This window comes from Molothrus ater, chromosome 14, assembly GCF_012460135.2.
Source record: "Molothrus ater isolate BHLD 08-10-18 breed brown headed cowbird chromosome 14, BPBGC_Mater_1.1, whole genome shotgun sequence".
Classification (NCBI taxonomy): Eukaryota; Metazoa; Chordata; class Aves; order Passeriformes; family Icteridae; genus Molothrus; species Molothrus ater.
In genome coordinates, this window is record NC_050491.2 from 257,411 (window position 1) to 271,297 (window position 13,887).

The 13,887-nt window shown below is 54.9% G+C and overlaps 1 protein-coding gene across 1 annotated transcript; it reads right to left on the reverse strand.

The window, feature by feature from the left end:
* Positions 1 to 2,577: 2,577 nt before the first annotated feature.
* Positions 2,578 to 13,387, reverse strand: LOC118698742 (protein eva-1 homolog C-like). Its single transcript, XM_036402235.2, has 8 exons — positions 13,206 to 13,387; positions 9,994 to 10,193; positions 5,693 to 5,816; positions 5,368 to 5,520; positions 5,060 to 5,203; positions 4,832 to 4,903; positions 4,404 to 4,493; positions 2,578 to 3,707 (listed from the first exon to the last, which is right to left on the reverse strand). The coding sequence occupies exons 1-8, from the start codon at positions 13,285 to 13,287 to the stop codon at positions 3,322 to 3,324; spliced, it is 1,251 nt and encodes a 416-aa protein (XP_036258128.1). The 5' UTR covers positions 13,288 to 13,387; the 3' UTR covers positions 2,578 to 3,321.
* Positions 13,388 to 13,887: the final 500 nt, after the last annotated feature.

Below are 13,887 nucleotides of genomic sequence, written 5' to 3' on the forward strand. Positions count from 1 at the left end.
CCGGGGCTGCCTTTTCCCACCGGGCTGGGGGACAGCGTGTGCTGGCCGTGCACGTTCCTTAACCCAGCGTCGGGAACGGAGGGCTCGGATCGCTTGGATAATCACAGAACGGTTTGGGTGGGAAGGGACCAAACGGTCCCTTAAGCTTAAGCTCAGCCCGTTCCACCCCCTGCCATGGGCAGGGACAATTTAGACGAGCTCAGGGTGCTCCCCGTCCAGCCTAGCTTTGGACACTTCCAAGGATCCAGGGGCAGCCACAGCTTCTCTGGGCACCCTGTGCCAGGGCCTGCCCACCCTCACTTCTCACAGGGAAGATATTTTTCTTATATCTAGTCTAACCCTTCTTTCACTTTCTGAGGTAGCACAGGAGCAGTGTTCATGTGGTGTTGTACAGGCATGACTGACCAAGTTCAGGGTGAGGCTCACTGGGACTGCCCCATCATCCGCAGCGACAGGGTCAAAGTTACCAAGGCACAGGTCAGAGTCACTGTAATATGGGGTTATATGAGATACCAGCCGCTCATCGAACATCTGCTGAGAGTAAGAGCACTGTACGTGTATCAAGGACCAGCCTTGAGGGCATTGCAGTTCCTGGGGAAACCCCTGCCATTCAGCCAGGCTGCCAGGCAGGGAGAGCTCAGAAAAGGCAGGGAGAGCTCAGGCTGTCAGTTGGCTTGGAGTCAATTTGATGTATCAGGAAAGGAATGCAGGAGACTCCTCACACCCACAGCTTGCTTTGTTCCTTGATAAATTAGTCTTGGAAAAGCCACCCACTTTTCATGTGTGAGACACACGATCCATATTTGTATCCTTGATGCTCAATGTATCACTCTGCTCCTTTGTGAGTTTCCAGCACAGTTCTTTGCTTTCATGCCACCACCATGCAGTGGTCCTGTGCCCTCAGTAGCTCCTGGGGGCTTTAGCACTACACTGAGCTCTGGCACAAGTGAAGCCCCTGCTGAGGTGAACTCAGCAGAGCACAGCACTGCAGCAAAGGAGAGCTTCCTTTGGCCACCAGGTTCCCAGAAAAACCTTTCAAATTCCTAAGTTTAGCCCAAGAAAATCCTTTCAGATATTTGCACACTCATGTGCTGCTGTTGTGGGTGGAGCTGATGAACCCCTGGCTAGGGAAATACAGCAGTGCCAGCATCTGGGGGGATTTAAACCTGCTGCCCAAGGGCTACATGGGCAGGATCAGGCACATGGCTTGGCTGCATGCAGGCAGCTCTGATGCATCTCCAGCAGAAAGACCTGGATCATGGACAGCCAGGAGCAGAATTCTGCTCACAGGTTCAGTGGAGGTTTAAACCTGGGTCCCACACATCTTGGGTCCCTTCAGTCCCCAAAACTGGTCAGAATTGCTGCAGCCCCAGCCCACCTTGTTCCCTCCTTGGCCATTTGTCCTCTCCAGACCCAGCTCCCCCTGTGTTACTGCTTCTGTCTTTGGCCTGGGGGCTCCCTGGGGCTTGCTTTCTGTTGGTTTGGGATCCTGTGGGATCCAGGAGCCTGCCTTTCCCTGTGCATGTTAAGGCAGTGCATAGCCCAGTCAGAAATACAGATTGGGTGCATACTGGCCAGGCAGAGCCAGGACACATCCAACTGCCAGTGGTTATCCTGTGGGATAAGATCCTCAGCCAAAACTCTAATCCAAGTCTGCCCACAGCCCTGTGGAGGCTGGGATGAGCTGCCTGCTTTGGGACAGGTTCACGTCTGCCTATCCTGCCCAGGCTTGGCACTGGGAAGCAGGCTTTTCCAGTCTCTAAAGCACTGCCATGCTGGTGCTCCTGGCAAGGCTCTTGGGAATCCCAGCCCTGCTTCAGGGGTATGACTCCCACCACGCAAGCTGAAATTGCCCCTGGACATGGGGCGTGTGGGGGAAAAGATGAGGAGAGCAAGAAGTGCCAAGGTGAAGCCATGGGTGTGCAGCAGGAGCTGTGCCAGCTGTCCAAGTATTGAGGCAAGGCTGTGGTCTCAGTCCTGCTCACAATCTATGGATGCTGGGGGGCAGCTGGAGGTGAGACCTCCGCAAGCTCTGCTTGGGCTCTGACATTCCCCCAGCAAACCCTCAAATCAGGGAGAATGCAGGTCCTTGGCTCCTCTCACTAGACTCTTGCTGTGTGCTGACTCAAGAGCATTTGTGCCTGGCATGTCCCTTTCGTGAGGAAAGCTGGGTTTCTGCTTCCATCCAGACTCTTCCCACAGCACTAAAAAAGCCTGTGCTGCCTTTTCGAGTTGGAGCAGACCCCAGCCCCAGCATGGCTTCCTGGCACTGCAGGACTGCTGAGAAGCTCCTCTGCATGGTATCTGGGGAGCTTGGCTCCAGGATTGCTTACCAGATAGGAAGCCCCAGGCTGAAGAAGAGCAGTGAGGACAGGGGACCATCATTCCTGGGACCCAGATGGACTGCTTTTCCCGTTTCCGTTCCCCTTATTCTTTCCTGTGGTAAAACAGGCCCAGCTTGTTGCCTTCCATGGCCTAGTGCCAGAAGTGCTGATGGGAGGCAAGGTACAGGGAGGGCTGAACTTTGCCTCGTCCTTTTTCCCCTTTTCATTACTAATGACCAAGGTCAGGGAGAGATATTGTGCCTAAGAGCTGTTGCATTTATTCACTGGATAAAAACACAGCAAGTTAAAACTTGGGGTCTCCTGCCACTGGGGAAAATAGAGAGGAAAGCATAGAGCAACACGGGATGACAGAGCTCCTGAATGCCTGCAGGTAGGTGAGATCCTGTGGTTATGCTGAGCTGCCAATGGCCCCAGCCTGGGGAGCAGCTCCCTTGGCATAGAGGGCTGGATGGCATGCACCCTGGTGGGGCTGTGCTGGTGATGCCTGCTGTGCTTGCACACCCACTCCACCTGCCTCTTCCTATGTCCTGGCCATTCCTGCCTCTCTGCTGCTGACATAGTGCCTAAGTGCAGGGTGTGTTTGCAGCACCAGGAGTGGAAGCCAGTACCCAAGGAGAAATAGGAGCAAGCAGCTTCAAAGGGCTCAGGATGGGCTTGGCACAGCTGATCAGGGTTAAACTCTAGAGCCAGACAATGCAAGCTGAGAACAGGGAGGTTAGGTTAGGGTTAGTGGCATCTGTGGCAAAGGACCCCATGGCCCACAGAACCATTGCACAGCCCCTCATCACACTGAGAGTCTGCATGTCACCCCCAGCTGGTGGAGCAGTAGATTGATGGACACACTGGAGCAGCCATGACCCTGCTGCTGCTCAGGATGTCCAGTCACCCCAAGGAGCCCAAACTCTTATGTTTCTCTGTGTTGGATCCCACTGAGCCTGCACCCCTCTGCTGCCCTCCAGCCATTTTCTTCCAGTTCTTATTTGGTGGCCGATTTGATCTTGTGTATGGCATATGGGCTTGACTCCTTGGGCATCCAGATCTGCTCCCCAGTGTGGCCCTGGTGCTCCACTGCTCCCTCCATAGCTGCCGTCAGCTCGGGGCCGAAGATGCTGTCAGTGGCCCGGTAGGTGCGGGTGAGGCGGCGGAAGGAGGAGTCTGAGGAGCTGTCATCAGGGATGTCTTCATCCTGCTCATCCCGCAGCTTGGTCCTGCCCAGCTCTGAGCTGCTGCCCACCTCTGGGTCTTTGAGAGCCTCCCCCACCTCCTGAAGGAAGGTTGTTTTGGGGCTGATGATGCACAGCAGCAGCATGAGGCCTCCTGAGACTCCACAAAGAAAGTAGAGGGCAACTTTCTCTGGGACACCTGAAGGGAAAAGGAAAGAAAGACACCAGGGTACAAACTGCTCTGCAGTCTGTGGAGTATCAGTGCCTGCAAAGCCTCTCTGCCAGGCATACGGGAGTAAGAGGAGGGGAGCAGGGATGCCCTCACCACCCAGGCTGCAGAGATAGGACAGACCCTGCCCCAGTGATCATGGAAGTGTCACCTGGACCCTCATCAGCACCCACCAGTCCTGAAATGGGCCTTTCCCCAAAGGAAACCTCCACTGGGATGTGGGGTAGGCAGAGCAGGGGAAAGAATAATCCCTTGGGGGATTAAATGAGTAATTTCCTCTGGCGAGGGAAATTTTTGCCTGCAGAGAGGTGGTCTCCATCAGTGCCTGCAGATAGGGCAGGAAGGAAAAGACCCAGTGGGTAATGTGGCCTGTTGGAAAATGAAGGTCCACAGGCAGGACTGTAGCCACACTGTGACTCATGATGCTGTGGGTCTTTGAGGATCATTCTGCCTCTGAGCTCCCACCCTACCTGTCCACCCCAAACCCAGCATGGGTGCTTGGTGCCCTGCTCCTTTGTGTGCCTGTTGGCCCTGCTGGAGAGGTTTGGGGTCTGGCTGCCTCTGAGATGAGCCCTGGGTTGAGCTGGGGCCATCCGTGATGTCAGCCACCCCCCCAGCCTGTCCTGTTTCCCCAGGTGGTGCATGAGACCCAGGGAGGGCACATACCCCAAAGGTGAGCAAAAGCTGCCAGAGAACTAGTAAAAATCATGCGGTCTTCCTGGAGCCTGGAGAACCTGGGCCCTTTGTACCAGCCACCTGCAGTGACAAGGGGGTGCAGGCTCAGGCATGAGGTGCTCTCAGTGCCCTGTGTCCCAGGTGCCTGCTCCTGCCTGTCCTTCCCCATACCACGCTCCATCCTTCCTGCACAAGTGCTCTGCTGTCCACAGGGATGACCCTGTGTGTCTTCCTCTCCCTTGCTCCCAGCAGATGCCACCTCCATCCCCTCAGAATAGGCACTGACCAAGGGATGGTTTCCACCATGGGACAGGGATGCGAGGCTGGTACCAGGGATGCAGACATGGAAGGGCTGGTTCACCCGAGCACAGACATGGTGCCCCACTGCTTGTGGTGTAACCTTGCTCCCCCCACATTACCGTGTATGTAGTCCGAGAGCAGGAAAGGGTCCGAGTTGTCAGGGCCCACCTCCTCCAGCAGCTGCTTGGGCACTGCAAGGAGAGCACATGCCAAGCATCACCACCCTGCTCCTCCCCTGCAGTCCCTGCTTCCCTGGGGGGTCCCATACCCCTGCCTGCCTGGCATGGGGTGGGCAGAGACACTCCACCAGTGGCCCTTGTGCCCCTGGCTCTGTGGGGAGCTCTCACCACAGGTGTAAGAGACTCGCAGCTGCTTCTTCATGCCAGGGAAGCATGGGTCTCCGAAGGTGGCCTTGTCAGCAGCCACAGTGCAGTTCCCCTTGCGGTGGCACTTCTTGGAGACCCTGCGCAGAGCATCTGGAGCCACACACTCTGCAGAGACATGATGCATGGACCCATGGGCAGAGCTGCTTGCCCCCTCCCTGCTGGGCATCAGCCAGCAGAGGCCAAGGGACACAGGTACAGCCCAGTGGTGGACTTGTGCCATACTCTGCATGACTCCTGCCCCATTTCTGTCTCAAACCATTCTGGCATACCTATATAGGGTTCTCCACTGTTCAAGACATCGCATTCTGGTTTGCCCTGCAGGAATCGTCCATAACTTGCAGAATAAATGGCCAGGACGGATTTTGGTCGACACTGCAGCCTGAGCTTGTCATTCTCGCACACGGTCTTGACCCGATGGTTCCCTAGGGAGTGACATCGCTGAGTGCCCTGATGCATCCTGAATCACCTCTCTTAGGCCAAGGGAAGGGTTGAAATAGGGCTGCTAGGTGCAGGAGCAGCCATGCTCTCCTCCCTGCCCCTTTCTGAGCAGCTGAGGTCAGGGAGAGCCCATGCCCAGACCGTGCTCCACCTCACCTGGCCGGCACTTGTAGGAAGCGATGAGATACTTGTGTGTCCCAGGGCATGGATCTGGCCCAAAGACCTGGCTGTGCACTGAGAACTGGCACCACTGCTGGTCCTGGCACTCAGCCAGCAGCTTCTGGAGAGCAGAGTGGAACAGGTGTGAGTTGGGTGAGAAGTCCTGAGGCTGTTCTCACATCCTGTGCAACAGTTCCATCACCAAGCTCAGGGAAGTGGCCTCTCACCCTACAGAAGTGTCCCATAGCTGCTCCTGCTCACCCCTGATGCAGACATCCCAATTCCAGTGCCTGTTCCTGAACCAGTTCCCCTCCTGCACCCACTGAGCTGTGTGTCCTACACAGCTGTTACTACCTCTGCTGGCATCCCAGTAACATACCGTACCATACCGTACCGTACTGTACCGTACCATACCATACCATACCATACCATACCATACCATACCATACCATACCATACCATACCATACCATACCATACCGTACCATACCATACTTTACTGTACTGTACCATACTATGCCATACCGTACCGTACCATACCATACCGTACCATACTTTACTGTACTGTACCATACTATGCCATACCGTACCATACCATACCGTACCATACCATACCATACCATACCATACCATACCATACCATACCATACCATACCATACCCTACCCTACCCTACCGTACCGTACCGTACCATACCATACCATACATACCATACCATACCATACCATACCGTACCATACCATACCGTACCATACCATACCATACCATGCCATACCGTACCATACCATACCATACCATACCATACCATACCATACCATACCATACCCTACCCTACCCTACCGTACCGTACCATACCATACCATACCATACCATACCATACCATACCATACCGTACCATACCGTACCGTACCATACCATACCGTACCATACTTTACTGTACTGTACCATACTATGCCATACCGTACCATACCATACCATACCATACCATACCATACCATACCATACCATACCATACCATACCATACCATACCCTACCGTACCGTACCGTACCGTACCGTACCATACCATACCATACATACCATACCATACTTTACTGTACTGTACCATGCCATACCGTACCATACCATACCATACCATACCATACCATACCATACCATACCATACTTTACTGTACTGTACCATACCATGCCATACCGTACCATACCATACCATACCGTACCATACCGTACCATACCATACCATACCATACCATACCATACCATACCATACCATACCATACTTTACTGTACTGTACCATACCATGCCATACCGTACCATACCGTACCATACCGTACCATACCGTACCATACCGTACCATACCATACCATACCATACCATACCATACTTTACTGTACTGTACCATACCATGCCATACCGTACCATACTGTACCATACCGTACCATACAGTACCATACCGTACCATACCATACCGTACCATACCATACCATACCGTACCGTACCATACCATACCGTACCGTACCATACCATACTTTACTGTACTGTACCATACCATACCATACCATACCATACCATACCATACCATACCATACCATACCATACCATACCATACCACACCATACCATACCATACCATACCATACTTTACTGTACTGTACCGTACCATGCCATACCGTACCGTACCGTACCATACCATACCATGCCATACCGTACCATACCGTACCATACCATACCATGCCATACCGTACCATACCATTCCATGCCATGCCATGCCATGCCATGCCATGCCATGCCATGCCATGCCATGCCATGCCATGCCATGCCATGCCATGCCATGCCATGCCATGCCATGCCATGCCATACCGTCCCGTCCCGTCCCGTACCACGCTGTACCGGACCGCGCGTCTCTAACACCCGTGCAGGGGCGCGCTGACACGACCCCCTCGGCTCGCGTCCCCGCGGTCCGTGCAATGTCCCCGCGCGGCCACAAGGTGGGGACGAGCATTCACCCACGGGCCGGTCGGGCCCCGCCCGTGACCGAGGTGGCCGCGGCCCCTCTCCCCTCCTGCGCACTGGGCCAGCCCGCGAGCGGCGGAGGCAGGCCCTCGGCTCTGCCAGGAGTCCCTGGGTAGCCCGGCCTTGGGTGGCTGTGGGACTCCCTGCCCCTCCGTTTCCCCTCTTTGTCCCCACAAGTCCCACAGCAGTGGCTCTGTAGCGGAGCAGAGGCTGCCGGCAGAAGGGAGGGGTTTATTCCCTTGCTGCCGCTTCGTGACTCAGGCCCGGGGATTCCAGCATCCACAACGGAGCCTCTTCTCATCTCTCATTATCCTCCTCTGTCCCTGTCCTTCCCACCCAGCTCAGGACTGAGCCTCCGCTTGGTCTTCACTGCCTGCCAGAACGGAAATTCACTAAGGAAACACAAGCAATCTCTGTTCCCAGTTGCTGCCTAAACAGAGCTGAGCTTTGGCTGCAGCTTTGCTCTCTTTGCTCTCTGCTCCAGACATCCTTGCTCCTTAAACAGCAGCATGTATTCCAGACCTGTGCCAGCATGGCCACCCCACCTTTTACCCAGTATAAACCTGAGCTACACAGACCTGCTCTCAGACCTGCCCTTCAATTTCCAAGCACCTCTGCCAGGCCATACTCTCCATCCTGCACAGAAGGGGATCCTGACCCGTGTTTGCAGGATGGCTCATAGGACCAGCCTGGTGCTGTGCCAGCATGGTCTGGCTTGGTGCTTGCAGAGCTCCTGGAACATGCAGAATCCCAGAAGGGGATGTATGGTTGGAGCAGGACCAAGCAGGAAAGCCCTGTGATCTCCTAAGTATTGGTACTGGCTCTCTGCCTTTTCTTCTAGGCAGCTGCAGTCACTGGCTTTGCAGCAGGTTTGCCCCAGCCCTAGCAAGGAGCTGGAACAGGGTCTTAGAAAAGCAGCATATGAAATGATGTCCCCATTGAGGGACCTAGGCATTAGCTTTGGGGACGTTTCATCTCTTTTCTTCGGTCAGCCTCTGCTTTCCTACCCTTTCCCCTCACCAACTGCTGCCATCAAACTGGCACCCCTTTGGTCTGCTTCACTAATCCAGTCCCTGGGACCTGCCAGCACAGATGAGAGCTGCTTCTGGCAGCTGCCTACTGTCTGTGCCAACCCCAGGGGATGCAGCCACAGGGGTGAGTGCAGCATCTCAGGGGGTTCTGTCTCATTTCATGAACCCAACAGCCTGGCTACGGCACTGCCCCTCTCCCAGAAGCCAGCCCCAGATTCCAGCGCATTCTCTGAGCCTGCTGCTTCCTGTGGGATTGCTCCAAAAGTCATCTCAGGACACAGCAGTGCCTCCTGCCAGGCTCTACTCTGGAACACATGGCAGAACATCTCTTTCACCGTTAACTTCCAAAAATGGTCTAGGAAAAGGGCCCCACAGTGAATCACAGATGATACAAAACTGAGAGGAACTGCTGACTCCCTTGAAGGCAGGGAGGTCCCATAGAGAGACCTCAAGAAATTAGAGGACTGTGCAATCACCAACCACAGGAAATTCAGCAAGGTAAAGTGCTGGATTCTGCACCTGGGAAGGGGCAACCCTGGGTGTATGGACTGGGTGTATGCTGCGGGTCCTGGTCAACCACAACCTGAATATAAGTCAGCAGTGCCCTAGCAGCGAGGAGAGCCAAACTTGTCCTGGGGGAGCATCAGGCTCAGCCAGGCCAGGGAGGGGATTATACATGTCTGCTCTGCATGGGGCAGACTCACTTTGAATATTGTGTGTAGTTTTGGTCACCATAATATAAGAAAGATACAAAACTATTAGAGACCGTCCAAAGGAGGGCAACAAATACTGTGAAGGGCCTTGAGGGGAAGTCTTATGAGGACTGGCTGAAGATACTTGGCCTGTTCAGCCTGGAGGAGTCTTGAGGGGGTCCTCATTTCAATCTACAACTTCCTCATGAAGGGAAGAGAAGGAGCAAGCACTGATCTTTCCTCTGTGGTGACCAGTGACAGGACCCGAGGGAATGGGCTGAGGTTGTGTGAGAGCAGGTTTAGACTGGATGTTGGAAAAAGGTTCCTCCCACAGAGGGTGGCTGGGAACAGGCTCCCCAGAGAAATGGTCTCAGCACCAAACCTAACAGAGTCCAAGAAGTGTTTGTGATTCTTTGATTCCATTATTCTATAATCCTGATGGTGATGAAAACCTCCTCATGGAATGGTGAGGCTGCATTGCCTGAAGCCCCCCTGCCCAAGCAGGCAGCTCAATGATGTGGAAACAGAGGGTTGTGCAGCCTGGCCCCTGCGATCCCTCCCTTACCAGGTGGGCAGTGGCAGACGTGCATTCGGTGCTCTCCTGGGAGGCATTGTCGGGGCTGGGGCAAAGGTTGGTGCTGGGCACTCGGCGCCCATAAAAGGCCCCGAGGATGCTGATGGTGGTTTTGCGAGGGCAGACGATGAGGAGCTGCTCTCCATCACAGGTGTGGGCAGTGTGGTTCCTCAGCACCTTGCGCAGGTACCCTGGAAGGGGAAAGCAGGGGTGGCATTGTCCAGAGGAGACACCCGGGCCACAGCAGTGGTGGCACTTGGGCACCCAGGTGCTGGTGGCAGTGAGTATATCTTGAGGCACTTATGGAGTGAACAAGATCAAAGAACAGCAGCAGAGAAGATGGGCTTGCAGCAAACCTTTCATACAGCATTGCTGCCAGGAGCCTGGAAAGCAGCACAGAATAGCTGAGCTGGTTAGCAACAGGAAAGGAAAGATGGAGGCAGTACAGCAAGTCAGAGAAGATGGAGAAATCCTGTATGGAGTTGTCAAGTGTTTAGAGAAAATTAGGCTTGTTAAGGGGCCACGGTGAGGAGAGAACAAGAGTGAGCCAGAGATGGTCCCCCAGTGATGATCCCTGGAGTCAGGGTGAGGAGGATGCTCTCTGTCACAAGTCTGTCACAAGTTAAGCCATGAGCCAGATGAGAGAAGGGTCCAGGGGCTGCTGCAAGCTCCCACAGCTGGCTGGTCAGTATGGATGAGTGTGAGCCACAAAGTCATCACTTGAGCCCAGCTGACCTCAGTCTCTGCTGAAGAAGCCCAGTGTGTTGCTGCAAACTATTCCTGGCCCACAACCCTTTCAATGGGAACTGGCCCTTTCCTCCTTGAATTCCCATCACAGAATGCTTCTTTCTTTCAGTCCTGCCTAGTTCATGTCCCAGACTACTGCACCTGTTGTTTTCCCTACAGGGGACAACAAAGTGGGGCTGTCCTGTGCAGTCTCTCTAAGGGCTTAACATGCAGCATTGCCTCCAGTTAGCATTGGCTGTAGTGGGTGGGCAAGGAGTCTGTTTTAGTAAGAGCTTTTCAAGCTGCCAGGTGCTCTGAGCAGGCACCAGTTGCTGGAGAAGACTGAGGAAGCAAGAAAAGCTGACAAAATGTGATGTGTAGGCCCTGAATGAAGCACTTTGCATCTTTGAATAAAACAAAACCAAAGAGGAAGCATCATAAGCAAAGGGGAAGCATTATTTTGAGGCTTGGGAGACTGCAGCAGGGCAATATGGGGCTTCTGAGCAGATCACAGACCCCAGACCACAGCTCTGGGGTCTTTGGAGGAACTTGCAGCTCAGCCCCAGGGCAGTGCTGGGGCCTAGGGCAGGACATCCACCCCGTCCCCCAAACCCCAGTGTGTCAAACTCCTGCAAACCAAGACAAGAAGGTGGGAGCACTAGCTCCCCCCCCCCCACCGCCACCCCTGCAAACTGGTGCCAGGCTCAGCAGCACAAAGGGCCCCTTTCACCTTCAGTGCTGCCACTAACCCTTCAGTATCTGCAGTCAGCATCCCTCCCTGGGATGTCAGTGGGTGCAGCTGGGAGCTGCCTCCAGCCTGGAGTTAATCTCTCCCTTGGCATTATCTCTCACAAGCTGGGATGAGCAAGTGGGTGGCCACAGCATCCCAGAAGCCCAGAAGCATGCCCTCAATTGCTTCTCTGCATGATGGAGGAAAGAGGAGAGGAGAAGTACAGGAGGGTAGATGGCAGTAGACAAGGTGTTCTAGCCAGGTCAAAGCTCCAGATGCAAAGATGCTCTTTGAATGCCACAGAGCTGGATCAGACCCTTGGAGTGAAGAGCTCATGAAGAGGGGACAGGACAAACTGTCCTGTCCCTCTCCTCTGGTTGCCCCATATCACTGGATGCTGGGGCCTTTGAGGGGCACAGGACCCTGCCCAGGCTGCCAGCTCCCATCCCCTTCCTCTGCATCCCCTGCAGCAGTCTCACACTTGCAGCACCAGCCCCACACCTGGCAGCAGTCAGATGCTCCTGAAGGTTTCAGAGCCACCCTGGCCTTGACCTCTGCCTAGCACTGACTCCAAACCTGCCTGCCTATACCCAACACTGCTGGATGTAGAGCTGCCTAAACTCCCCACTGCTGGGCAGCCTTGGATCCAGAGGGCTCAGACAAATCCTAGGGATGGCAGGGAAGTTGGGGAGAAATATAAGAAGAAATGGGTTTCCCCAAATCCAGCCTTGAGGCAGCCACCCTGTTCTGCTGTCATGCCAGCTGCAGGCACCAGTATTTTAAAATTGAGGCTAAAACATTGCCATGGGTGCGGAGGTTTCTCCATCACACTCTTTTGGGCCAGTGAGCAGTTATGAAGATGTTTTTTTGGGTGGAGCCATGTCAAGGAGGCTGTAGGCAGACTTTGTGAGTGATTCCTGCCAGTACAGCTGACTCAATCTCCGGTGCTGTGGTTGTGCCGTTAGCTCTGCCCCGATGAAATCACATCCTCCTCACCACAGCCCACGCTGCAGCATCAGGCTTTCACCCACCTGGGCTCGGTTGAGAAGATGGAAGTCGTGCATGGCCGTTTTCAGATGATCCCTGGGGAATTCCTGGTGCCCAGCCTGCCTGCACCTGTCCTGACTGTTCAAAGAGCTGGGACAGAAGGGATCCCAAATTTCTGCCTTGTCTACACCTACAAGGTTCACTGGCATAGCCCTGGGGAGAGCTTCTGACCCATGCTGTATCCTGTGGCAGGGCACCCTGCAGCACCCCTACTCATGAGTGCTCTAGCTGGGGCACAGCCACCAGCTCCATCTAGGGACCAGGTACAGCTTCAACCCAACTCTTCCCTCTCCTCAGAGCAGGGAAAGCTGGCAGGGTAGCCCTGAGTTCTCCTTCAGCTCTACACACTGCCCAGCACCAAGGACATGAGCAGTGTGGCTGAGGGGATGCTCAGCAAAGCTCAGGGACTGGCTTGATGTTGTTTCTTTGAATTTCTGCCTGCAAACTGTCCAAGAGAGCTCAGCAGAGCTGGGGAGCCACTCTCACGCACACCAGGGCTGTGGGATGTGTGCAGTGTGTTTTCAGAGAACAGCCCGGTGTGGAGATAAAGAAGTCTCAGCATTTTGGGGAAACTCACTCTGGCCCGCCATGGCTTATACCTCACTTGTCCCTACCCCACCAAAGTGCTGTCGCTTCTCTCTCCCATCCTACCAGCGCAGTTCTCAGCATCCCCCTCCTCCCCGCCTTCATCCTGACTCACCGGACAGCTCCGGGCTGGCCTCCAGACGCACAGCAAAGCAGAGGAGGACCGCGGTCACTGCTGGCCGGAGCAGTCCGGCCATGGCACGGCCGCCGTGTCCCACCCGGCAGCTGGCACCAGCCGGGCATCGGCGGCGGGCGGTGCCGCGGGCTGACACTGCGCGGGGACAATGGCTCGCTTCTCTGCCCTGCCGAAGTCCCGGCGCTCGGCGGGCACATGTGCACTCACTCTTAGCCTGCTGCCCAGGGCCAGAGGCTGCTCGGGACAGCTGGGTCACTCTCAGCACAGGAACACTTCCCCCAGGGCACCCTGTTATGGGTGAGCCGCGCCTTGGCATCCCATTGCTGGCAAAGAAACCGACAGCCCCTTTCCTCCCGCCTCTGTTTCCCCTGGACAGAGGAACAGGGCTTGACAAGGTTTCCAAAGTGCCCCCAGTTTTCTCCCAGATACGGTGAGACAGAAATCCAGATAAATGTGTGCTGTAATCTCAATCTCGGCAAATGTCCGGCCATTCACTCTGTGAGGAGGAAGGGAAAGGCTCCTTGAACTGCCTCCCAGGCGGCTGTTCCTGCAGAAAAGACAAACACCCTGCACCCAACAATGTGGGAAGGGATCTCTTTGCTGCCACGTTTCTGCTCCCCAGTCTCTGTGGGGCCAGGTACTGGGCATTCTGGCACCTTGT